At 40.9% G+C, this 27997-nt stretch overlaps 1 protein-coding gene across 4 annotated transcripts in view; it reads right to left on the reverse strand.

The window, feature by feature from the left end:
* LOC135939632 (low-density lipoprotein receptor-like) overlaps window positions 1-24453 on the reverse strand; it is a 95598-nt gene extending 71145 nt beyond the window's left edge. For all 4 annotated transcript variants that reach the window (XM_065484112.1, XM_065484110.1, XM_065484113.1 and 1 more), the window contains exons 1-2: window positions 24076-24453; window positions 1735-1854 (exon numbers count right to left, since the gene is read on the reverse strand). In XM_065484112.1, the coding sequence (XP_065340184.1) occupies window positions 1735-1854; window positions 24076-24274 (319 nt within the window). In that variant the 5' untranslated portion in view covers window positions 24275-24453. The remainder of the gene's footprint in view (window positions 1-1734; window positions 1855-24075) is intronic.
* Between the last annotated feature and the right edge of the window lie 3544 nt (window positions 24454-27997).

A 27997-nucleotide genomic window follows, 5' to 3' on the forward strand; every position in this document is an offset into this window, starting at 1 on the left:
AAGATAATTTTTAGCAGTTCTATAACCAAATAAACATGAAAATTCTCTTGCTATTTCTCCCCTGAAAATATTTGTGATGCAATAAAATTGTCAATAATTAAACATGTCAATATTACAAATTTAAAAAAGCCTCATATCGTATGGCATTTTTAAAAAAACCCAAATGACTGCAAAATAAAAAAATAAAGATTCAAATATTAAAGGGACAATCCATATTCCAGAAGTTAACCTAAACCCTAAAAACGTCTTAGTTTTCTCCTTTTTCGTCATCGACGCTGCCGAACCAAATCCCTACAACATCGGATCCTGCTAAATTTTCGGCTCGCTTCTAACGCCAACCTATAGATGCTTCTACGACCCACCAACCTGAGGTCTTCCGCCATCACCTGAGTAAGACCTTCGACAACAAAACATCATCACCGCCCGTCATTGACTTCACCAACCATCGTCGACACCAACAAGCCGCAACGACGACGCTGCTGCCTCTACAGATTAAAGATCTTCAAAGTGCAAATCGTGTTTGACAATTGTAAAAAAGACCAATCTTATTTTCTGCCCTTGTCTTGCCAAAAATAATTAATTAAAAAAAAAATACAATGAACCACCATACAAACCCAATTTTTTTTTCAAAATTTTTGTTTTTTAATTGGGGGTGAATGTAGGAGCCACCTTTTCCCCCACTAGCACCTGTATAAGGCGACCCCTCTGTGCGCTAGCGAGCGGGGAGGAGGTCAATGTAAGTTAGGCCGTCGCGGGCGGCGGTCGTCGTATCTGATAATAAAGAATCTCAAGTGTTCAAATTATAAGGGAGTCGTATAATTGTTTGAGACCGTCCTGAATAATAGTAAGTTTGGCTTAAAGCAATTCATTTATTACGTAATCCTCCGCATTTGAGCACTGTCCGTCTGACAGTGACGGAGTTCGAGGACACCGCCTGTCGACCACGAGATCGACCAAGGCGAGTGCCCGGCTCTGGGTGCCGCAGACCGGCCGAAAGAGTCCAAATTCAGTTTAATCGCGGGAACTCCCACGAGAGAGTTCCCGCAGCCCAAAAGCAGAACAGGCTAGATCTGGGCGCCGGCTCTTCAAGCCGCGCCAGATAGTAACGCGTAGCACAAAGTTCCCTAGACACGCGCGTTACAGCACAAAAGAATGGAGCACCCTCCAACCGACTTGTTTCAATAATTGAACGGCATGACGCAGTGTGTACATTTGAAAAAAAGTCATCATGCCTGCATAATGATGAGGCCCGATGGAAATGAAACTGTTGGTCGATGCACATACTCGACGTGTATTTGTGCTCACAAAGAGCGAGGTAAATGTTCCGTATATTTGTATGTCATTTTGCATATATAGGCGATCGACGGACGTGCTGCTGAGCGCTCGATTAATGTTGCGAGCTTTCATTAACCACGAGCGCTGAATAGCGATGCATTGATTTTCAGGTAGATTAAACAGAGATTGGAAAAAAAATCATGCGCAGATGTGAACAGCGAAAAGGCACTAATATGTATGAGTAATGAGTACCTTTAAAACCAAAAATATTTTTAAAATCGGTAGATGACTATAATAAAGAATGTATATTTCAAAGTTTCACTGTGTAGACATTTAAAATAGGTATAAGCAATCAAATTACTTTTTATACAAGAAAAAACGCGATTCATTGAAACCGATTCGAGGAAACAAAATCCGCGAAATGCATTTTGATTTGATGTATACAACGAGGTTACTCACCAGGACACTGCTCCGCAGATTCATCTGATCCGTCACCGCAATCGTCTTCACCCTCGCAGGTCCAGGAAAAGGGGATGCAACGGCCGTTGTTGCATTCGAATTGACGTATAGAGCATGCACCTGGAACAGCAAAAATTAAACACTTTAAATAAGTACAAATAAATTGGTCATGATTTATTTTTTTTTTTATTTTATTAGACACCAACGGTGTACAACACAGAGTACATTATATAACGATATTATTTAAATGCAATTTCTTATATTTAGCAGCTTGAAATAAGGTAGTTGTATTATTTTTACAATTGAGGAAATGATACATGTCTATACAGACTTCATCGCAGAATTGGCAAACACAATTAGCAGAAACATCTAGACGAAAACGTTTGTCTTTACATAACAGAAAATGATAACCATGGTCATGATTTAAAAATGTCATTAGCAATCAAAGCTGATATCCGGTGAAACGATGAGAGACATCACGTATATTCCAATTTTGTTATACCTGTCTCATTCTTACTGAGATTTTCGATTGAAAAAATCATTGGTCTCAAGGCATAAAAACTGATCGGTCTCCGATTTTTTGTTCAATAAATATAATAAATATGGGCATGCGGTATAGCAGAGCTTTAAATTCCCAGAAAATGGAGACTCGTCGTTGCCTTTGAGAGGCATAATTATATTTAAAGATTTGCTGGTGCCATTCGCAGCAGCCATTTATACAATGGAAAAGCTTTTTGCACTCGGCGCATGTTGTCATTTTTATGACGCGTGGGGCCGAAACACATTTGGTATAAATAAAAGGCTGCAAGATGTTACAGCACAATAAATTGTCGCATGTTCCCCGGCGGGCTCGCACGTATTCCGCCTATATGGGCTTTTTCCCTTGGCGGCGCAGAGCACCCAAGATGGGAAAAACAATACGCACACTACAGTTGCAGCAGCGGAACGAGCGCCGCTCGCGATTGTCGCTGATATTGATTGCCTCTTGTATGTGTGCGCCGCCCGATACAGAAGGCGAAAGAAACGGGAGGAAAACGCTCGGGTGTGCAGGAAACAAACCAAGTTTACTTACTCACGGTTATAAAATCCGCAGCTAGATTACTTTGCTGAAACTTGCGACCCCGAGCGAAATCTCTCCTTTGCATGCTGTCACACACAAAGGAATAAAAGAGGCGAATTGTTGGCTTGCTCTCTTTCTCTCTCCTCCACCGGGTTTCATTTGCATTTCTCTCTCGGTGGCAACACCTCATCCAACTTTCGCATTAGGTCGAGGGAAAGAAACTAATTGGAAAAGGAATAAAAAATGGCGCAGCGGCCGCGTTCGTCGAGCGTGTTGTTCTGTTGGGCGCAAACAAACAGAGAAGAGCTGACCCTTTTATTCGGCTTTAAATTTACTGTTCTGCGGAGGGAGCGAAAGAGCCGCCAGCAGTGGATTTGCCATTTTCCGATGGGCGCAATTCCACGTATGTGTGTTGCAGTCCGTACGCAACACTGAGTTCAATATATATATACATGCGCTGTTGAGATCGATTTTAGTTAATAGTTTTTAATATTTTTTATCTGCCAAAAAGATTATTATTATTAATAATTAATTAGATATTATCCACCATCGGGGCCAGATGCAGGTTGAAATTAGGGAAATCAGTTCCTAACGGTCAGATCCAAGATGGCGTCGAAATATGGGCACCTTTGAGCTCTCATTAGCTTTATTTATTTAGTATATAGTTTCACGAGTGTGATTTTCTGATCAAATCGGCGAAGTTAATTCATGTAGTAAATATTATATAATAATTTTGTTACTAACTCGATTCTTTACCACATTTTTACTACCCCGGTTCAAATCGCACCCCAACCGACGCCATATCTGCGCGTAGCGCGAATCTGGCCCCCTGTGTTATAAACAAAATTATTAGTTATTGTAAAATTTGTAAAATTGAGAGAGATTTGACATAGCTTGCTGCTTATACTAAGTAGAAAAAATTGCCTTTGCGAAAAGTAACTTTTTTTATTTGGCATCAAAAATCATACTTAATAATTATTGTCATCTTATATCAAAACAAATAATCCCAAGCACATATATTTCACCTTCCTTTCATAAAACCTTTAGCAAATCAATATTTTCTGCCACCAATTTGTTTGACCGTTTGTCTAAAATAAAACGTTTAAATTAGTTTATTCAAAGTATAAATTTTAAAGCAGCTTTAATAACCACATAATGGTTTTTGTACATTGAAAAAAGGCCCAGTCGCTTTTGGATTGTAACACATCTCTAAACGTAAAACCCAACGGCAGAATTATAAATTTCCGCGCAGCAAAAACTCTCACATTGCGGATTGCAATAAATTTCCCCGATTTAATTTGCGCTGCTGGGTGGAATTCGTTCTGCGGGCAATGAGAGGAAGAAGTTGGCCGCATATTCTGCATTAGAAGTCAATTCTGCGGGAAAAGTATTGCGCTCACCGTGTATTTGTTCAGACGTGGAGTAATTTCAGCTGGCATTATATGACAGAGCAAATATTTGCCTTTGACATGTTCCCAATTTGCTCCTCCGACCCGCCAGCAAGGGAGAACACACCCATGCATCATCGGGGCGGCGAGGAAAAAAATGAAACGCGCCTCGTGCAAAAAAGAATTATATTGATCTGAAAATAACACGCGCACACAGCTTCTGGCCGGGTGACGCGTGCCATTTTTAACCTTTATCACCCCCGAGTCGGTTGGTTCACTCGAGAGAAAAGTCAATGCGGAGAGAGAGCCGGTGAGATTTATTATATTAAATCTCAGAGCAGCCGCGTGCGCGGCCTCTCTTCGACCGAGTTAGTTAGTGCTTCGGGGGTGTGAGAGGGTGAGCCGCTCGGTATATATCTCTATTTGTGACTGATGGACTCATCAATGCTGCGGGGCGGAAAGGAATTTCGCTCACTTGCCGTCCGCTGCAGATATAGCTTGATTGGACGCCGCGCGAGGCAAAAACGCCATGATCAATCGCATTAACGCGCGCTTATCACAGTTGCCACCATGCACCCGTTCATTTGCAGCGTGCATCAAACTCTCAAACTCACCCCCTGGCGGACTCGATAGGATTAATTCTCAGAAAATAGATTTATCACTGGCAGCCACTCGTGAGATAAGAATGGGCTTGATCTGGATGGGCACCAAATCCGTTTCACAAAATTATTTTATCACGTTCCTGTCCAATGATCAAAAACTACTATTCAGGCAAAAATTGCAATTTTCGACGTTGGTTGTCAAAAGCAGATGAAATGGTGTTTAGCAAAAAAGTGAGTTTGCTTGCGGTATGGAAATATATTTTATCAAGTAATAGCACAAAGGCAAATTCAACCAACTTTCAAATGTAAATGCAACGCTAAATCACCCTATTGCATTCAGCCAATAGGAAACGCCGCGCAAATGTGTCATTCGTATTCTTATTTGTACTTCCCGCCGCAGAGATTGAGACTTTTTGCAGGAGAATAGAGGCAGCGAGCAGGAAAAGCGAAGGGTCTGGCTGAGGAATTCCACACAAACGCTGCTCCATACTTCATCATAAAATGGTCACTTCTTCCAGCACCATGAAAGAGGCCTAGCTGACTTTGCTACACGCAGAGAGCATTGTCAAAACGCACCCTCGCATGAAAAAGAATATATAGCGGTCGAGGGTAGGAAGAATTATTTGCGCTATCTTATGACTTCGGAAAATAAATCTCTCGGCCAATGGAGAGCGTCCTGAGGGAAAGGCAGACTCACATTTTTATCTCGCCCGCAGGAGCTTTATCTGCTAGCTCGAGGCGCGGTTTACAATTTGCCGTCAACGGAAATTAATTAGATTCCAACAACAGCAGCAATCTCTCCGCTTGTCAGTGCATGTGTCAGGTTGCTGCGTGTGCGGCTGCACTTGCTCTCCAAATTGAATGTACTTAATAAAAGGCGAAGCGTGCGCGCAAATTGCTTTCTGATGCGAACAGCAACACGCGCGCCCAAGCTCCGCTCCAAGCCGAAGGAAATTAATGGCAGATTGTTTGCGAATCGGAATTTCATTAAAATTCTTAGTCTGCATAGCGTGGAAATAAGGTGCGCAAGCACCATCGACTCTGGAAGCAGAGCTCGTAACGAAAAGGGAGTGGAATCTGATGGTGACGCTGCTACTTCAACCCTTTCAGGAATTTCAGACCTTCAAAAGTGATCGTAAGATTAATAAGTGTCATTTGAAATTTAATTTTGGGCGTTTGCCGATACAACGTTATTCGAAGGAAAAATATGCCATGAATTTGTATTTTTGCGTAAGTAGATTTAACTACCGACATAAAAACACCATAGAACCATTTCCTGCAGTTGATTAATTTCGGCTAGTCAGCCTTAATCAATATAGTTTTAATTTCTAAATTTGAATTTTGCCTTTCAAACCCCTTTTTTATATCAAGTCGAGGGCCCAATTCAACCAAACAGCTTTTGGATTTTTTTAAGGGTATAAAAAAGGTGGGGTGAAATTCTTTTTCGCTTTCTTTTTCCCTTAGGTGGACCGATTCGATATAGTATACCGGCAGTCATGTTCACGTTAAAACGAAATTCAAGAAAGGCTCTTTCTTCTGCGCTCGGAATTGATCCAAGCGGCAGCACACATACAAGGGTAAATAGCATGGCGCCGAAGATTGCTTTCCACACTGGCTACAGCATTTTCTCAATTGTCTCCACTGAGCACTGATTGATTTTTCCTTCGGCACTCTCTCACTTACTTCTTCTCTGCTGATTCTGGCGATACAAATGGTCGGATGCATTGCTCTCGCCGGGAAAAATGGAACTCGTTTTTCTCAGCGCAGTATGTATACAAGCAGCAAAGGAAGAGCAACAGCACAACATTCCTTTTCATACTACACGCGCTATTTGTTTTCGATCGATCTCAAATTTAATTGGCTGTGGAGAACAAGAGATTTTTCTATACAGACACGAGCAGCGTGACCTGCAGCAACGTGAGTTTGTATCTCCTCGAACCAGCTAGAGCGGCCAGAATTTTTAATAACCTCCTTGGCGCCACCCTCCAGGGCATGAAAGGGTAGATTTATCATTAAGAGTTGTCGCGGCGTGAAATTTCGAACGACATTACGGTGCTGAAAGCCGAACACCTCTGATTAGCTGGCAGTCCGTGATGGTTTTTTGCGTAGGCTTTAATTATCCATTGATAAAAGTACTGTGGATTTTCACGTAGAGTCATATAGCTAAAAGGAAAACCTGATTGAACTTTGACCTACTATCCTACGCAAATTAACAATCGATGCTGGAGTATGGGATATATCTTGAATTTCTACCTTAATTAAGTTTCGTAATAAACTAATCACAATCTCTGCTTTTAAAAATATCAAGAAAATAAAGCTAGTATTGTTTCCTTCAGTTTCTGGCTTGACTTAAAAGTTGTTTATAGACGGCATATCACATTTCACCTGCTTGATATGAGGGTATTTGTATATCAAAAAGTTATGCTGCTTGAATTTCATTTCTTAACTGATAATAAACCTCAAGCACTTAAAACTTATAGTTTAGTCTGGCAGAGTTACATTATCTTGTAAATAAATCAACCATTAAGGAAGAAAATACAATTAAACCATTTTATTAAACCATCCGTTTAGAAAGAGTTATTTATCTGGGACAGACAGACAAACACAGAGCCATAAGCAAGATAAAAAAGGAGCTCCAGGCTTTGCACCTCTACAAGCAGGCGATTCTATTTAGAAGGAGATGCAGAAGGCAGGGTATAATAATTTATTCCAGCCGCGGATGCATACCAGCTCCGAGAAAAAAGGAAAAGCAAAGTTAGGCGAGAGAGTCGAGCTGCAAGTTGTTCTTGGAAGGAGAAATAATAAAGCTGGAGCGACTTGGAAATTCATTTCAAATGCATCGCTCCGCCCGACAATGGATAGCGAGGCAAGCAAGGGTTGCGCGCGCGGCGTAAAGATAAGGATGAGAGCAGCGTGCGGAAAAGAGACAGAGAGACAGAGAAGAGCAAACTGGTGCAGCACTTTGCGGAGGCAGGCAGAAAGGCGAAGATGCATATGAGATGCCTTTAATGGAGATGCGCGAGATGGAAATAATTTCACAAAGCAACCAAAATGTTTTTGCTCCACAAATTTCGTTTGAAGCCAGTGGCGCTCACGCGGCTAAAAAACTGGATGTTGCTAAGGGGATCTTCAAATTCCATTGCCTACCGGTTTCAATTCAAAGGATGAGCACACTTTTTTGTCGAACTCCCTATTTAGAGTTGACACATATGCCAAACATGACGACTCATACAGCATACTAAATATCTCAGCGGTTAATTTTCTTTCATTTCAAGATTGAACACAGAAAATTCAGTTTCCATGACACAACTCACAACTCTGCAGCTTAGCAACGTTTGAGAGCGCAAACCTCCCTTCTCCGCCAATGCATATCATTTTGAAACGCTTCAAGGCTTGCAGCTCCAAGAAAAAAAAATAACAATCGGGCAGAATTATTTTTCGCGGGCGCAGAACGCAACAAAAAAAGGGAGAAAGCTTCCTTTCGTAATACAATTTGTCAAATAAATATTCCCTTGGTGCAACCCTCCTTCTTCAGAATTGCACTGGCTCGAAATTTCTGTGGCTGCTGGAGCGGGCCATTTCCCATGGTGTTCTCACTCTTTTAGTCCTAACTAAATTTAGTGTGCTCTGCAGGGAGACAAAACTTCTTGTAAAACCGTTTTCGTTGGTTACCAAACTTCTCGTTAAGCGGCGTCGCCGATCTGTGTGGCACAAGTGACGCATTTCGTTGAATTTATTTCACTAGCGGAAGTGAGGCTAATATGAATATCAGTAAAAAAATCAATCAGATAGACCTGACTTCCAAGTTAGTATATCTATTATCTTTGTACATGCTAATGAATGGCTTCTTATGGAACTCTTATTTTATAGTTAAGAGAAAAACATAAAAGGATGCCGTTGCTCAAACAAAAATTGCGTGCGCCGATCCCTAAATATAGCTTTGCACGCAACATGAGGGGATTTTAGAGTTCCCAGTGAGAAAATATTGCAACGACTTTGATTTATTATTCTGCTTCACGACTAAATTTTTCACAACTATTTACTCTCAATAACCCATCATTCATAATAACTCAGTTGATCAATCTAAAAAAACCTAATCCGTTTGGTACCATCCTAAATTTAGTTTCAAAATTTTGAAACTAAATTTAAAAAAATCTGTTTTTTCCCCCAGGCCAAATATTTAGCCCACATGTATACATCCTGTTCTCTGTGCTAACTCGCGTGGTGCGCACTCAAAAAGTCTGCTCTCCGCACCACAAATGCTATGCAAATTGTTTGCTTTGGCAATCAGACAGCGTGTATAGCAAGCACGCCTTTAATAGGTGAAAAACCAGTGGTGCGGTAATAAAGGCTAAGCGCGCAGCATATTTATCATCACGGTAAATTACTCGAGCAAACACATTACTCAGCAGCGATGAGCACCTTCCACGCACGTGTGTGTGTGTGAGCGCGCGCGCTCGAATGCATGCATATATTTGCCATTCACTTAAGTATTAAAACTGTAGACAGCTGTTGATTCGGCTCGAATTGTGCCTGATCGGCAGTGAATAATTCCACGCGTTTATATGCGCAGAGCACACCTGCACCAACATCATCATCAATATTGATCTGCGAACACCATGTGAGGTGAAAGGGATCGCGTCTAATATTTAATTAAGTTGTCCAACGACAAGATGCAGCTGCGTCACGTCGTGTTGTGTTAGATAATGTATTGGCAGGCGACATGCAGACACGCTAGAGAAACTATAGAATGGAAGGATTGGGTGCGCGTCTCTCTACAAGAAAGGGGCGGGTCGACCAGAAATATAAGGGACACGCATCTATCTGATGATGATGATGTTGCCGTTCCGATGGATATAAAGAGGCAGCTGATAACCCTTGCCTGTATCGAGAGTAAGAGCGGCAAAGGAGACATTAAGATCCGAGTTTTTCATGCGATGCACACTATAAAGAGCATCAAGAGGGCTCGACACGTTGTAAGAGGACACGTGCGATATAAGAACCGATCGATAATTAAAATGTTGCCAAGGCTTTTTTCTATCTACCTGAAAATATATGTCGACGTTTGCCTCAACCGTTAAAAAAAATCCCCTACGTTTTCCGTAACAAATTCCAGACATTAATCGACAAAATATCTCTGCCTTAAATTTAATTCATATATATTCTGGTAGTGGGGTGCTAGGAGGTGGTTTTTTTAGATTTGCACCAAAAACCATACTTTAAAAGGAGTTCCTTCTCCTTCACTATTGAATGAAATGAATTAGTCCAATTTCCTGGCATGTGAAATCCATGCAATTAATTTATTGAAAAAAAGCATTTTGTTGCTATAGTAATCAATATACAACATTTGCCTTAATTAGAAATCAAACGATAATATAGATTTCCCTCGTCTCAAAGCAATCGGCGACCACGGACGAATCTCCACTTCAAAGCAACAATACTACTTATTGCCAAGCGTTACAAACACACCCCCATGCAATTTCAATTACGCCGCTGGCGGGCGTACCATGAATATTTAGATGTGTTGCAGGCGGAGGCAATTCGTTGCAGGTGATTAAAACAATAACTCAATATTGCTGGTGGCGCGAGAGCGGGCGGCTAGGCGGGTGGTTCGATGCGCATGTATTAATGAACGGAGCGGCCTGATTGCTTGCTAATTCACAACAACACGGGCCACGACGTTAATTGCACGTAAATTCTCATCACTTATTTACACCCTGCAAGAGCGGACGGAATTAAAGCTCTCCAGTTCGTGTGTTTCGGTCTGGCGTCGGCGAGCCAGCCGAGTTCCGTTCCATTAGAATTCAGTCCGAGCACCGTCGGTAGAGTTCTAGCAAATTTATGCAAAAGCTATGTGTACCTACCTACTTGCTTACATACAGCGCACAGTGCAAGCTCTCTTCTCTCTGCTTTGTGTGTATGTGTTTTAGGGTTGCTTTGTAGTTTCAGTTTGTGAAACTCGCGTGTGCGGCAGACTTTGCCTGTGTTTGTGTGTGTGTCGAGGCAGTTGGCCCAGTAGCAGCGGGGCCAGCATTATTCAACGCTCAATCTGATCCTCTGCTAGGGATTAGCTCGCGAGCTCGGAAAAAGCTTAAGCGATGTTTCGGAGATTTATTTTTGCTCGGTGTTTGCTTAATGGTCTGCATGTGAAAGAGGACTTGCTCATCTAGTATGCCGCCTTGATCGGCAGATGCATACGCTATATAGCGCATTATACTAAGGGTGAGTTGAAATTCTGAGGCAAAAACTGCATCACGATCGTATGCGAAAACCATAGGTTATTATTTCTAAATGCTGCTCACATTTAAACTTAAAATTGGGCCTAAAATTTCGAAAGCATGAAAGTTAATTTATAAATTGCTGTGCCAGTATGTGAAGTGACAAAAATGTGTTTTTCTCTTTCAAATTTATTTTTCAGACTTACAAAAAAAATATTAAATCAATGAAGCTTGTAAAATTGCTTAATTTGGACTTTTATCCCTCAAAATTTTGGCTAAAAGGCATTAAAATTTCAAATCTGATATTTTTACTCCCATTTTAATATTTTCTAATATAATTTGATCATCTGCTGTGTTTGAGGAATCACAAGGAAAATGTGTAGCACTAAACCATTTGAAACAACAACTTTATTGGGACCTCCCAAACTGACGGCATTTTATTGCCTTTATTCACATTCCTGTCATTTATATTTAGGCGTCGCCCCGCGACCGATAAACTACTATGGCCAACACATTTTCTCCTCTTGGCATTTTAAATTTAATTACAAACTCACCGACCGCACTCTTTTGCATTTTTCCGAGTAAAGAGTAAATGAAATAACAGAATGGGGACACAATTGTTATCACATATGTAAACGTGCGGTTTTCGTCAGCAAGCCAGTTGACGAGATTTGTTTACTTCTTAGAACGATGGCTCATTTTGTAGCTGCTTCTTGTTTGGTCACACTATTAAAACGTCACTTTAAAGGCTTCCTAGCCGTCTTGCGGCGGTTGGTGGCTGAGGGTGTTGTGTTTTTATCGGGATTCAGTGTGATTTGATTAATTTAAGCCAATGCGTTGACTTCCAAGAACTGTTGCGCGCTGTTATTCGAGATGTAATTCAGTTAGTTGGCATAGACTTGGTATATAATAAACAAGAGACTCGAATATTTATTTAACAAGCGTGCGATGTGTTAAAAAAAGTATAATAATGCGAATTTAGCCGTGAGCACTCAAGAAGGCGATTAGATTCTCAAAATTCTCCACTGTTAATATCAGGATCCGGCAATAAAATTAACAATTTATAAATTGACTCTCACAGCCGCCGATCGCAGTCAATCCCCCATATTGTTTGCACCATTGGCGAAATTCCAACACAAACCACTATTGAAACTTCAATACAAAGCTTAATAATTGAACGCATGGGATGTATTTGGTGGCTCTGGCTCTTGTTTTTCGGATTTACAACAAAAATACGTGGCATGGCAACACACCGGTTAACTCGCGCTTTTTTAGATTGGAGTTGGCGCACATTTTAGCGTACCGATGCTGATTACCAAAAGCGGCACTGCTGCGGCCAGCACGTGCTTACATCATCGTGACATCATTCAACGCACACTCAACACCGACGACGCAAAGACAGAAAAGCAAGGTGCGACACAAGGCTTCAATTTTAATTTTTCTTTCATCCGATTCGGACGGGTCCTTTGTAAATTTGGGTCACGAACGTCGCAAAGATAAAAATAGGTCGCTGGCACACTGGCGAACAACGAACGTGGCGATAGCCAGACAAAAAGCCAAGCGAGGAGTCCAAGTGAGTTAACAAAATTAGCCCACTTCAACTGTTGAGAATAAGACGCTCATAATAAGGACCGTGAGGTATTAAAATCATATATTATGTTACCTGTTCGATTTCCCTTTTCAGTTTAAATGAAGGAAAACGACTATTTTACATAAATTGTTTGACACATCTGGGATGGTTCCTATTTCAAATTTTCAAATATTTGAAATTTGTGTGTTGGTTGCAATTATTGAAAATTAGATTTAAGTATAAACCAGGTTACTTTAACACTTTATATTATTTAGTGTAACTATTGTCAAGTATTTTTATCTAATCTTAAATAAAACATTATATAATATATCTTACAATTCAGCACCGGGTTTGCCGACAACTGCACTTTTAATTGCTAGCCTTTGCGGTCGTGCGTGATTATTCCTCTCTCTGTGTGGCTTTTGAAAAAGCCCCAGCTGATGCACACGCGCTTTAATTTATACGTACATACGAAAGGGCGCACTTTTATAAAGCCAGCGCGCGCATAAAGTGCAACTTTTGAATAAACGGAATTTATTGCCTGGCAGGAGCTCTTCGGCCCGACTTTTTATTGCCACGGTGGAAAGTCTAAAAAGTTTACGGGCCCTGACTCGCCGCACTGCATTATTACGGCAGCGAAATTTTAAAAGGAAACGTCGGTGTGACTCTGTGTACTATATGCGCGAAAGCTAATTTCGCTGCTCTTTTCCCTAAAATTACGGGTGGGCGCATTAAAAATGGAGCCACAGACAACGAGAGCACCTGCCAGCCAGAAACACCGCAAAGGAACGTCTGGCTTTAAGCATTTACATTGTAAAAAAATGTGAATTGTTTGAGCAAACAGCAGTGGAAATATTCCACGTCCTGTCAGGAGGGTCTGTCTGATGCGCAGTAGGGTTTATTATTAAGGCGCATTTTCACACGCAAGCCACAAGAAGTTGAGCCAATATTCGAGATTGCCTTAACCAACTTCGTTAGGCTTGCATATCAAGTTGACGTTAGTGAGTCAGTCTCTTGAATGTGCCAGGTGGGCGATAAATTCAAGTGAAAATGATTCAAAAGCATGAGTGAGCACTTCTCAATGGATGTCAAGGAATTCGAGAAATATATACTCGCCTTTTGTTTTGCATTTATGCCTTCAGCAGGCATTAAATAAATTTGGGTCACTTATCTTACACGTAATAGTATGTTCTCAACTATATCTTTGTTGTTATATATTAATTCAGTTTGTTGAGAAACGGATGGATTGAATAAAATAGCCGACGTCTTAATTTACAATAATCTGAAAAACAACGTTTTTTTATTTATTTCCCGTAAGTTTAGGTAGCGCATCCATTCTGGTGTGTCAACTTTTAAGGTGATATTCTCTATTTGAAGATAATGGAATAGCGAGGAGAGAAATGCGATGTCCGCCGAAAATAGAATCAACTGCCAAAAAGAAGCCAGAAAATGTCAAGCACGTGTAAGAACTGTCATTCCTGCGAGCATCGCGTGATTCCAGTTCACCGACTTCAAACTCGTAACTTTCCTTGTCTCTCGTTGGGCGCTGTTCGAAATATGGAGCTCCTTTAGTGGCAACCGAATGAATCTTCGAGAGAGACAAACAAGTCGTGTGTGAGTAAGACCCCAATGAAGGCGCTCCACGCATATATTCATTGGTACCAAAGTGATTGTGGGCTGAAACTGCGAAGCACAAAACCCGTCTGTCAAAGGCTCGCCCTCGTTGCGTCTCAAATTGCCTTTGGAGGGTCGCATCACAAAAGATGATTACAGCGTGTCGCACCAGAAGCAGCAAAACACTCGGGGCAGGCAAACATTTGTCATTTTGCGCGTTAATAGCATTAATTTGAGTTCGCAGGAGAATTCTGACGCAACGGAAACGGCGGCACCAGTGTTCGCTGGCGTGTTATCGGTCCGACGCTTGACGCCGAGTGCTGCTGCTGCTGCTGCTGCTGGTCCGAAGGGGTTAATGTGTTTCCGCAGCGGCATCTCGTCTATGGTATCGATCTCGCGGGATACACTCACACACACAGAGCGGCGGCACCCAGCCAGAGAACAGTTCATTCGCGATTGTTTTCTCTCCGGCTGGCGACCGCTCTGCTGCTTTTTCTGCAGAAATGTGTCTGCAGAGAAACGATTCCGCGTCACATACGATTCATTTTCGCCACTAGATAGAGCGGTCTCCACTGAAAGAGATCGTAAATTAAGACCATACAGATGGGCACACATGGACGTTCATTCTTCCGCTTTGCTTTGCGCGGTATTGCAGTATTTCTTGATTAAGGACAGTGAACAAACACTATATAATCGATTTATCTGACAACTCTAGGTAAATCAGAGAAGATTTTTTTAATGAAGCTATTTAAAAAATCAAAGCGAATTGCACTCAATGAGGTGAACAACTGATTTTCATCGGCGAGTAAACTAAGAACAATCATACCTCAACAAGGTTTATGCTTGACCCGAGTATCTGTTTGGTAGTGAAAAGGCATTTTAGGTTTTAGGGTAGAAAACAACTAGCTTAAGGAGGAAAGTCGTGTTTATAGGTCACCGAGTTTATACCTTATGATGCGTTGAAATCCTCTGGTTGTTAATGTGGATTACACTAACTTGTTTCTTTGCGTGTACGAAATGGCTCATTAACAAACGAGGAAAAGACACGTTATATCATAATCGGTTTCGTAAATTGTTTACTAAATAATAATTTTTTCAAATAAAATTTTTGCAAACGCATGGGCGATTTCCATCAAAAAATTTATTAATTTGGAAGCAATGAGAGAAGACGAGCAAAAGTACTTCACTGCCCCCATTCATCAAGACTGATAAGACTAAGGAACAAAAAGACTGTGTATTCTGCATCACGCTCCGACAACAGTGTTTGCGTTTCTGAATGGAACACAGTCAGTTGCGCAATACCAGTACCAGAGCAGATTCCGCATATATACACACTCTCAGAGTAGACTCATAAATTTTGTTCACTAAGAGTCGAGTTATCAAGAGAGCCAAGAGAGTAAGTATAATAATACTGGTAAGCATGCAATGGCTTTTGCTCTTCTGGTAAATAAATACACGTGCTCCCAACAGCACTTTGTTAGTTTACTTCCCTTTATCCTGCCGCAAAGAGGAAGGATGCGCTGTTTCTCTCCATGTAAATACACATTCAGCAATTCGCAGCAAACGTAGGAATGAATTCTCCGGCAGCCCCGCGGGACCGTTTTAAATTAAAATAAAATGTATTTCGCGTCGGAATCCCTGCTAAAGCTTTGTCGAAATGCCGCTGGTAATCTCTCCCTAGCTCCCCTAAAGGTCTTTTCAAGGGGTGCGGATGCGTGGATGGATTTTGCCATTTGAATTGTGTAGCCAAAGCGAGAGGAAACCAGAATTTTTATCAATCCATTGTGTGAAACATGGCGGTATTCTGTATGCTACCTAATGCTTAATGCACAGTCCACATTTGAAATGCTCGAAAACTTATTCGATCGCTTTTAACTTGCATCAAATGCTAAATTAAGCGATTTAATATTTCCCGCAGTGCAACAAGGCAAGGAACACGGTTCACTGGATTATTGACGCGCGCCCGCAAAATCTCTCTTCCGCCGTTTGAGATAAATTTCCCAATATGGTGCATCAATTTTATCGCATTTTTCGCGTGGGGAAAATAGCGATATTCCCAACGTTACAGCGGCTCTGGTTTTCGATTTTCCATTGAGAGGAGTGAGCGACACGCCGCTTTCAGGGATTTTTATTTGGGCCTTGTGCTCAACGTGCATATGATGAAGCAGCTCTTTTCAACAGAAAATGGTGCGAGTCGGGAAATAAAGCAAACCTTTAACGCTTTGGTTAGGAAATCTAGGTACAACATTTATTTTTCTTGAAACATTTGGGCCGCAAAATATAAAAAGGAATGGTGAAATAAAAGATTAAATAGCAGATTAAAATACAAGAATTTTTAAAATGGTAGAATAATGTCAGGTGAGAATAGAAAGTTATCAAAGTGTGTAACATGATAATCATAAAAGAATTTATTTGGAAAGAGCGAAAACATGTATGTTTTTTACTTCCAGACGTAAAATCACATAAATGTCGTCCCCGGTTTATCTTGATGTCACTCACAACTCGGTTTACGCACCTGAAGTTTACGATTGTGAAAAGCATTAAAAAGGATCTGGGTTTCTAGTGTTTTACGCGTTTAATTATTGCCCCTCGGTGGAAATAATAAAAAGGGCCCCGGAGGAAAAGGAAGAAATGGGCGCGAAGAAAGGCTTTTCCATCAGCAGAGACGTCCTGCGCCTCCAACTGCTTTTGGGAAACCATCCCCGGAGAGCTGTAACTCGGGTGAGAGTGCGTGCGAGTGACGCAATCTCGCCGAGGGAAGGTAACCAAACCCATGCCACCCCCGGCACCACCGGAGGCAGCCACCCTCGCACAGTTATTTAGCGCCAACTTTGAAAAGAGCGTGCGAAATGGGGGTACCTCGTTAGCACCAAAAATAACACCACGATATCAACGTCATCACCAATAAGACGGTTTTATTTTTTAAGGAAGGGGGAAGGGAATTGTTTAAAATAATTATTGTCAATTCTTATATCACCTATTTTTGTATTCAAATTATAGGCATTGAACTCGCAGAATCCAAATATTTGTTTGAAGACGTCTTCTCGCTGGTGTGGAGAAATGAATCATTGAATATGAGCATCATATTTGTTTTGTAGAGCAGGTCGAAAAACGCTCTCTGACATTTTATAGCGATATTTATAAAACATACGCCCAATATTTGCTCGTATATTTGTTAAATTTATACAAATTGGAAAAATTGACAATTTTTTTTAGTTCAATCAAATGGGAATAATTTATCATGCTAAAGAGTAATATTCATCACATGAATTGATTTTTGAAATCAAAAAACACTAGTATTTATTTATAAATTTTCGTTCTTTTTGGATTCATTATAGCGCCCTGCTTGGTCCAAGTGGCATGTGCGAGCTTTTGTGCGCGATGATGACGAGAGCCATCGCACGTAGTGTGGGCTCTGGGCTTCTCCAGTGAAAGCAGAACTGATTACCTTTTTACCAAAAAGAGTCCTGGAGGGAAAATTCAGCAGGTGCGCGGTAATTTCCAAAATGAGCCTCGTTCCCCGGGATTCTCCGCAAAAGACCTTCACGGAAGTCCTCCACCTTAGGCGTTTTACCCAGATTTCGCCAGCAGAGTTCGCAATGATAGCAGAAAATGGATTGGTGTGTGGTATGAGCAATACACTTACTTGCTCTTTTTTCGCTTCCCTCGGCCAATTTGAAGCCACGTCAAAGTTTCCGCTCTTGCAAAACTTTGTTTAAAAGCTTTTTGTTTCGTAAAAGAAGCGCGCGGACCGTGCTGCAAACGGATTATTTTTCTATCACTTCACTTTACGCGGACCTTTCTTAGAGTTGGGAATATAACTTTTCGAACTGATGGTTATCAAAATTATATGAGAGGAAAATACGTCTGCGGTGCTGCTTTTATAAATGGTTAAAGTTCCACCGTTTCTTTCTCATTTGTACAACATAAAAAGAGGATTTCAGCACATCTGGAGTCGAATACATTTTTAAAATTCAGTAACCACCAAAATTATCAAATCAAAAGAACCATCTTGATCTTCCATTTGCACACTCAATGCTTGCTTGTCCATGAGGGCAAAACGCCACAAATGAGTAGAGATGGACCATTGCAGATTTTTACGGTCAGAAGGGTCATAAATTTGCACCCTCATATGATGCCGTCATAAATTACCAAGCTGTGTGATTCTGTGCGCATGCAGATGCCCAGTGGCAAGGTGCAGGACCCCTTTGTCAGGACGCAAGCGAGGTGATAAGGCAGCAGACCCGCTGTGGCGTTATCTCTCTTTTGGGGCACCATTCATGCCACTAAATTCAATTTATTGGCCACCTTCCGCGTGTTTTCAGCCAGCATCGTTCAAAGCTATATGCTCGGCTGACGGATGACCCGCATAATGGTGTTAGTTTTGATACAATAAGAAGCAAGAGGGAGCCAAATGTGTGACCAGATATTATTGTTTACAGTTCTTCCGTGACGAAATTTGTCTCGCCTAATGGACTAAATTGGCTGCATCTGCATTATTACTGAACATGGCTGATGGACAATATAATAAAAGAATTGATTGTACTGTTCAGTGTTATGTTTGAAATATAAACTAAATTAATTTACAACGGGATTCAAAAATTAGATTGATTTTTCTCAGCAAATACAAATTGGGGCAAGGTGTGAATAAATAAAATTACTGATTATTTTTTTTAAATTTCCTAAAATTTACTTTTGTTTAAAACATTTTTGCGTATTATGTAGCAAAAATAAATTTAAAACAATTTTATATTAATTAATATTCTTTTAAAAACAAGTTTAAAAAATGACAAACACTTTATTGTAATTGACGCTTAATAAAAAAAAATAATTTAATTAAAACAACAACTTTGCTACAGTTTATTAACAATTAAATTTTACCATAACTAGTTAAGCACCATAGAAAAATGTAGCCCTTTCCCTGCTCGTCATGCAAATCGATGAGCCTATCGGGACTAGCGGTCAACAAGGCCGGAATATTTTCTCATAATGCATAGTCAATTAGGCTGCAAAAGCAGACCATAATATAACGCTGCAGTGCACCTACAATACAGCATTAGCCTGGTTTAATATGTATTTATGTGCGGACGTAATAGAGGATGACATGGTGTCCGCGAGCGAGGCAAAAAGCTTGCTGATGCTTTTTCACAAACATGATTACGCTCGGATCGCATCAGCGAGGAGCGGGCGAGCGACCTTCCATCCATCTACACGAAAGCTGTCTAATGAAATTGTATTACTGACGTACATTCGCAATTAGCTTTTTGCGTGACGTTTCACTTTCGCTGATGATGAACTAGAGAGCAAAAAGCGCTTAATCAACTTGGGTTTGACTTTGCCCGAACTAGTTAAATTGCTTTCGGAATAAATTATTTAATTTGCAAACTCTTAAGCGTGCGTGGAAATTTGCATGGCGCAGCACTTTTTACGAGTCGCCATTGTCTTGCCACCACTCTTTTATATAACCATCATACTCGCCTCAAGGAGCCTTTATGAATGAATTTTACGCGCAACAAAGGCTGATGATGCTTGACCCAAAATAATGAATTTAACACCAGCCTGATGCGCACTTTGTTTTTGACAGGATGACCGTGAGTGCACTAGATTTTCGCACATTTTCAAGCAGACACAAACGCATCAGCTGGCGCAGCCGATTATTGTGTTTCGTAACACACTGATTAAATTTCCCTTTTGAAAAAGTAGACAAAGGCAAAAATGCTGCAGGCATTTACAATGGTGTTGCATCGTAGGCGACTATCCTTTCTGTTGAGGTATTAAAATTTTGAACAATGGAACATCAAGACAACTGATTCAATCAGGAAAAACACAATTTCAACGTACAATGATGCTCCTAAGATTTTACCTTGAAAAAACAAATAATTTTCCTTAATAGATTTCAATGAAAAATGTTTACAATCTGCAACTTAACTTCATAAAAATGTTAAGCAAATTTGATAAATCCCAACACTCTGTTTTCAATATTGAGTCATTTGGTATTTAAAATTTACACCTCTAACTGTCACACACTAAAGCCGCAGTTGCGTTGCAATTTTGAGCCCACTGTTTGCACAAGGAGCCTCATCTGCTTGTGTTTCCGTTTTCCCGTTTTCCGCATTCTCTCCACAAGTCAAAGAACCGCGTCTCCGCGCGCAAGACGCATAATTTATGCACACAAGGCATACACGTCAGCTGCTTGCTACTGCATCAGGTGAGTCGACGTATGCAAACAGACACACACACACACACAAGGTTCGAGAGTGCTTAAATTAGCCGCGCTCCGCACTCAACACTCGTGGGCCAATGAAAGCAAAATCAGCAAGTCGACGTCGACGCTAATAGAACTTTCGGCCACTGGCATAAGGCACGTGTTTTCGCGATCGAGCGAGTGTGGGATCATTTGCGCCGCCCCGGAAATTTCTAGACGACGATTCAACTGCAGATCCTGTGCAAGGAGCAAAAGCATATAAATACATACGTGAACGTGGGATCAGAGCGTAGATTGAGGTCAAAGCACTTAACTCGATGACATCAGTTTGAGTATTCCTGAACGAACGATTGATTTCTGTATTTGCATCAGTATATTATTTTTAAATCTTTGTTGCATTCCAATGTAAGGGATTTGCAATAAATCTAATGCAAAAGCTCAGCTGGGTGGGGCATAAATCACAATATTCTTGATTTTGTAACACGATGTTAGGATGATTGAATTAAACATATCAGTTCTTGAGCAATTTCATGATCTGCAAGGCAAGAGAGGAATAATAATTATTATTACTATACTGCCCGGGGCGCTTGCAAGAATTATTTTTAAATTTATTCTTGTTTATTCTCATCCAAGTCACAAGTACATTAATGGTACAAAAATAGTCATACGAGTCACACATTAAAATCAAGACGAGAAAATACTGAGCAGTTCCAAGCACATTTGATGGTCGATTGGACGGGATTTTGAAGTGGATGCTAAATTTTACTTACAAATGAGGAATTTCCGAGTTTGAAGCCCGGGAAACATTCCCTATTTTTTTATATCTCTAAAAGCCCCGAAAATGAAAGAATATATAAGAATGGAAAATGGCGTGTAACTCATAATCAAGCTGAGATATCATCTTGAAGATTTTACTACTCAACCTGAAATTCGATTCTGAACAAATTTTGCAAATAGTGACAATTCAAAGGTCGAAGTTCAAGGTCACCTTTTTTCGAAATATCGATTTTTCTTCAGGTTGATAGCCCCCTTTGATTTTAAAGGTTCAGGGTAAAAATAAGACTTGTAAAATTCTTCACCAAAGTGTTAGAAGTTTTCATTGCTGCAATCGCGATGCCTTTGCTGCAATTTGAACTTAAAGTTGAAAAACCGGCTCGAAGCCGCTCTGCCATGCACGGACCCTCAAATTGGAAATGTTCCTAACTTTGATGAAAACAAATTTTGCGTGTCCAATTAACTAAAGCACACTGAGGGCACCTAATTAGGACCATATATAAGATCAATTCCAGGCTGAAAAGAAAGCTAGCGAAGAGCCGATAAATCAGACTAGCGAACAGTCGCAATAAACTTAGTAATTTTATAATATTATAAGGTTTTATTCTCTCTGGTCCTCAATACAGGAAAATTTAACCTGAAATCATCTCGCTTTCTTGGTAATGCAGCTACAACCGCTCCTTTATTGTCAAATACTATATTTAGCAATTATTAGCATTTCTTTGTGCGTACTTTCTAATTTTCGCAGAATGCCGAGTGATTCTAGTAAATTCCTAATTTCAGGTCAAGGAAGAAGCGCAGCTCATTCTTATCGCCGAGCAAGCAAGATTGCCGATAATTTATTTTAATTGCCACTCAAACATCGACAAGAAAGATAAAACTTTTAATTCAGCCAGAAGTACGTGAATATGATTAATGAAGACTGAAGAGGCGCGGCGAAGGAGCGGCTTAGTTTTCAGCGAGAGGGAGAAAGTGTATTGCGTGTGTTTACAAACACTCGGGACTGCTGCTTTCTTTCCTTTGGCGCTGATTTTCAATAGATGAATGGACTCTGCGACTGGACGGACGTGTTACCGTAACATATTGCGCAATGACTGGTGCAAAGGAGAAGACCGTGGAATTTGCGGTCTGCAGCGCGCAAATGAAATGCTGATTGAGAGACAATTCTTGCCAACCTTGCGAAGCCTTTGCAATTATACACCGGCAGCCACCACGTGGGCTCGAGGAGTGACCTTATCGCGAGTCAATTGCAGCTAAATGAAACGACCTATTGGTACAGTGTGCTAACTGCGACGCAAAAATCGGCCACGCGCCACTCGTGTCATTCGTCATCTTCCGCGTCGATCTGCGAATTCGCTCATCGCGCTCTCCGTTCACCTGACAATGAGATTATAGGCGTGTTGATTTCGAAACAAGTTGTTTTTCTGATTGATGCATGGAGTCACTGGGATTTTTCACACGCATAACCCCGTCAAGGGAAATCACACAGAGTTGTTTTCAATGATAAACTTTTCCAGCGTGAGCGGGGTTATTTTAATTTAACGTATTTTCGAGCCCTTGGAAAATTGAAAGGGAATGCGTCACTCCTCATCTAGAGATTGTGAAATTAACTTGTTTGCAATGAATAGACAGTAAAGCTTTTTTAACGTTGGCTCCAGAGTATAAGTACCTGTCTCCTCATTTAGTGTTAAATTACGTTTACCGGTGTGTTATGCGATGCCGAAAGAGCGTCTTAGTAAACACATTAAAGCACAAAAATTGCTTAGAAACATTCAACAATTTAGACATTTATGCAATAGTGGATTTGTTGGGGCTATAAATTTTGATTCGAAAAAAATTGAAGCGCAGAAATCTTATTAAATTTTTAGCACTGCTCTATATATTTGATTGAGGATTAAAAATGCGCACAACATCCTGAACGAGAACCTGCGAAGTTCTTACATAACGTCTGCTGCGTGGCAAACAAGCTGGAGCAGAATTCGCACTGATTGGCTTAAGAGTAACAAACCATAGCAAAAAGAAGGAAAGAAAAATAAATTGCAGAGCGGCGAAGGTCGTTCTCAAGCGAGAAAAAATGCGCCTGGCCTGACCAGGTAGAGGAAACCTCCTGCTTGTGCAGGGAGAGAGGAATCGGAATCACGCTCACTTCCACCTCCTTGGAAGGCGCGGCGGACGCGCGAGCAGCGAGAAAGCCGACAAACGGTACCGACCGACGCGCGCGAACACGTGGTCGCATAATAGCTCCAGGTAGAATGCCGAGTGCGCGCCAAGTCGAGGGGGGCGCGAGCCCGCGCTATCTCTCTTGCCTGTTTACCCTGTGATACAGGTGCCAATAGAGTCGCATCAGTCGCAATTGGCGCGCGATAGCTGCGAGTCCGCATGGATTTGGCACTGTTTGGGGTGGGAAAGGATCGCGAACAGCTTTTCGACGCCGGCTTTCTAGGAAAAAGGCGGTGTTTCCGCTTGGAATTGACAGAAAATGTGGACGGAGGAGGAAACCGTTTTAACTACATCGCAGCATTTCATTATTCCCGGGAATTTTATAAGGCTGAATTTAATTTGTTTTTTTCAGGGTTTAATAATGTTATTAATATAGAAGGAATTTTTTTAATTAAATTCTGAACGAATTAGGGATGGTGAATGAGGGGTTGTGTGTCGAAACCGTAAAAGCGCCTCCATAACAGTTAGTTTCAGAATCACGACCGCACACTTGTGCAAAAAAACTTTCAGCTTTGGCCTAAATTTAACAGATGGAAGCAATAATAACAAAGTCGCAACCAATATTCGGTTTCCGGGAATTGTTTCGCCCGCGGTCTCGACATGCGAGTGCCCGCCATCCACCCCCAACCACCACCGTAAAAGCCGGTATGCACCTCGTTTTAATAACAGGCACAATTAAAAGTGACTCACTTTCAACGGAGTGCGAGGTTGTGGTAGCGAGGGTGGTCGTCTGCTGGGGCGCGGGGGTGCTGGTGACGCCTGCGGTGAGGGCTGCGGCGGCGGTGGTGGTCGCGTTGACGGCAGAGCACGACACCGAAGACAACAAGGAGACGAGCACGACGGCACAGGTGACGATTGTTCGCATCCTCAGCAGTACACCATCGGCCATGCTAAGGACGGGCGAGCTGTTCGCAACCCTTGACCGGGGGGTGGTGCCTGTGTTTTGTTGTTGTTCTGTTGGTATAAGAGCACTGCTGGACCAAAACACGCGCGGCTGCAGCGAGCGCGAATTTGCTTGCGTGCCTGGCTGCGACTGAAGAAGAGGACGAACAGGTAAAACCCGGTTGTTTCGCTCGACAAGCCGGGCGAGGGGAACTGCCTTGCCTAGGCCAGCCGCATAGCATGCATTTTAGGGTGGGAGATCGTACGATGGGTCCCGCAGGAGTGGGGGCTGCCGAGCGACCAAGCCTGCTTGCCAGCGACTGCGCACGCCTTTTCGCTCGCTTTGCTGGCCTCCGTAGTCTGTTCTGTTGCCGTCGGCCGCACAGCACAACAATGCGATGCAAAAAACGCGCGCAAGCATTGGGGTGTCTGCTGGCTACTGCTCCTGCTCACTCACAATAATTAGACCAATTTGAGTTTTCAGTTTACGATACACACTGGTCAATAATAAAATCATTTCAAATTGAATTGAAGTGGTTTTTTAATCATCTCATACTTAGTTTGAGAAGCAATCGCTATATTCAATTTAATTTAAATTTAATTCATTTTTAAGGGTTGGGAACGTCCAATGGTTATTTGCCCGTTTAGTTTTGAAATGTTTTTGGGAACGGATTGGACTTTTTTACATAGTTTGACCCACTTTTCAACTTTTTTTAACGCTATTAAGAGCTTGTTCAAATTCATTGGAAAATTCAACACGTTTTCGACAGGAAAAGTCGGAAACCTGCAATAAATTCCCCCAAAATCACATCCGTTCAGTTCCACACATTTTAAGATCCCTTCTGATATAAATATCCAAGGTTGTTTTACCCATCATGATGTAATTGAAATGAAATTAATCCTTGTTGCTTACAAATTTTCTTTAATTTAATAATTGTTGACTTTCCATAAAAGAGGGCTGACGAAGGCGCTTCTTTGACACCAAAACTTGTCGGAATAAGGAATTAAAGGTAATTTTTAATAACGATGCTCAAGCCTGTTTAAATTTCATAATGGAAGATTCCTTCTGTTGAAATCATATGTTTAGGTAATTGAAATATGATATAAGATATTTTATAGCTATTCAGTCGAACCTATTAATTAATTATTAATGCTCAGCAGTTTCGTTTATTCAACCATCTTCCTGACAAGAGGCTTCAGTAAACGCACTTAATTTGCCAATTCGCTGACGCATATAGCTCTCTTTGCTTCAAATATTTCAGACAAAACAAAATTCTGTCATTCGTCATTTCGCTTACAACCTGTAATTAGCTATGTGCTTGCTAGAGCGATTTATTATTAGCATAAAGCTGGCAGAGAGCAATTGCCGTTCTTTGCAAATTTATTATTATTATTTGTCGTTTGCTTATTGCTGCCTCAGAGACCTTTCAAAATTAATATTTTTGCTGAGAGCTAATGCAGCAACTCTGCAAGCGCAGAGATTTGCGTTGCCAAGGAGAGTAAAACTTAATTAATTTCTCTTGGGAAATTCGAAATAAAATCCAGCTACCTCGTTTCACTCTTGCATTATTCTCTTTGAGCTTGGTGCTGTGAACATTATGCTTGATTTTCTCAATTTAACCACGGAAACAATGGCTGTTTAATACACCAAAGAGAGCTTAAAAATGATATGGTCTCTTCAACAAAAGGCTGATTAAATTTACTCGAATCACAGGATGCTATAATTTAATGGCTATCACTAGGATTGCTGCAGAATATTGTAAAACATCAATGGCGCTAAATAAATTTTTACAGAATTAGATCCTATTCTAATTAATTCGCAACTTTAATCTAAATTGCTATTTTTCAGTTGAAATGAAATGCAGCTACCGTGGTATTATGTTTATTTTTCCGTACTTCTATAGAAATGCTCTCTACTCAATTAGTTTTAGCTGCTGCTTGCAGCCCTTTTTCATGTCCCATCTGGAGGCTGCTGAGAACATTTTTCTGCATTTAATTTAAACTAGAAATTCACAATATCATTATGTGCTTCTGCATTCAAAGACATCTCTACACAAATTGCTATATGATGGGATATTATGAAATAAGCATAGCAAAAACAATTAAATAGCGATTTTTATTCCTTGTTCCTTTATAAGATTGTATATAGCGTTGATATAAAAGGACACATTTTATTGAAAATATAAGTGACAAAAATTGGTTGATTTCCTTTGAAACAATGAATATTGACCGAATCTCATGGCTGGCTGACCTCAAATTTATCGCAAAAGGAAATGAAAAGAAGCTATTTTGCGCAGTGTTATTTAAGTTTTGCAGTTTGAATATTGAGAATCTATAAATCCTCAACGATTCGACAGTATTGAAGCTTAATTAAAAACAGAAACAACGTCAGCTAGCCGAGGCGATTGGGCAATAATATTTAAATGAAGTACAGAATTGGCGTTTGCTGCTGGAGGTCAAGAAAAGGGTTAACGCGCCGTATTTTACAATAGGCTCGAGTCCCACGACCTCTGCGAAAATAAGCGGCCACATGTTCGAGTCGGCAGCGCAGTGGAGCAGGCGATATATATGAAATTTATTGGTCGGGACGCCGACGGAATATCGAAATTCACACACACAATAAGAGCAGCATACAGCGCGGTGTGTGTGTCTATACGTGCGGGGCAGATCGTCGTCCTCACTGGCTATTATTGTGGGGAAGGCGCAGAAAAGGGATTGTCACACCACTCGTCCGCAGTTGACCAATCCGTCGTCGGCCAATTCTACTTATACATACATATATACCTCTTTGCTGACGACGGATTCTGTTTTAATCGATTTCTCAGGTCAGATGCCAAACGTATATCAGCTGAGTTCGACAATAAGTTTTAATAGGGTGTTCGTCAATTCAATTGGCGCTCTGTCCTTTGTTGTTTCAGTTTTATTTTTGATGCGCGTGTCAAGGAGCCTCACTTGAATCTCTTCGCTGCTGATCACATCGGCCACTGTTTTAATTTGTTCGGTATATATTTGGGTAAGTAGTTTTTTCGCATTTTAAACCCAAATGGTGGTGGTTGTATTTTATTTTATACTGTATCCGTTTTTTGCACGCTTTTATAACAGCAGTTTGGTTTGTTTTATTGAGGCAATTTTGGAAATTGACAGAAATATTGTTCCCATAAGAATAGTCTCTTCATCTTCATTAAAAGGCGACACACGATATTGGGTTTTTCCGATGTAGAAAAATAAAAACGGACCCTCGATGCTTGAAAAATTTCCCTCGTTGAGAATAGCCAATCTATTAAAGTCATTTTCCTAGACCGAAATTTACAGCTATCCAGCTATCAGCTGCTCCAAATTGATTCAATTTCACATTTATGCATTATGATGAAAAATCCATAAAATTTAAAATACTTTTGCTTGAGTTCCGTTCTTACAAAAATATTTTTACTTTAACTAGTCGAGTTGAAGTCAAGATTTAAAAACTCATTCTCAGCAAGAATAATACTGTGTATGATTTTCTGATAAAAAGCAATGACCAGAAGAGGAAACCAATTCTAAAGTCCGGCGTTTCCTACCCTGTCTTATCTCTCGTCTCGAGCGTTAAACCTTTCAAATGACCAGCAATCCCGTCCTTTCTTTCTTTCTTTCTTTCCGGCGAGATTTTTCCCGTTGAGCTCAGCACAAGTTAACGGCAATGAGTGCCGCGACGAGGGCTGGTCGTTTGACTGGCGTGCCCGAGCAGGGAGCG

Source organism: Cloeon dipterum, chromosome 3 (assembly GCF_949628265.1).
Source record: "Cloeon dipterum chromosome 3, ieCloDipt1.1, whole genome shotgun sequence".
Taxonomy (NCBI): domain Eukaryota; kingdom Metazoa; phylum Arthropoda; class Insecta; order Ephemeroptera; family Baetidae; genus Cloeon; species Cloeon dipterum.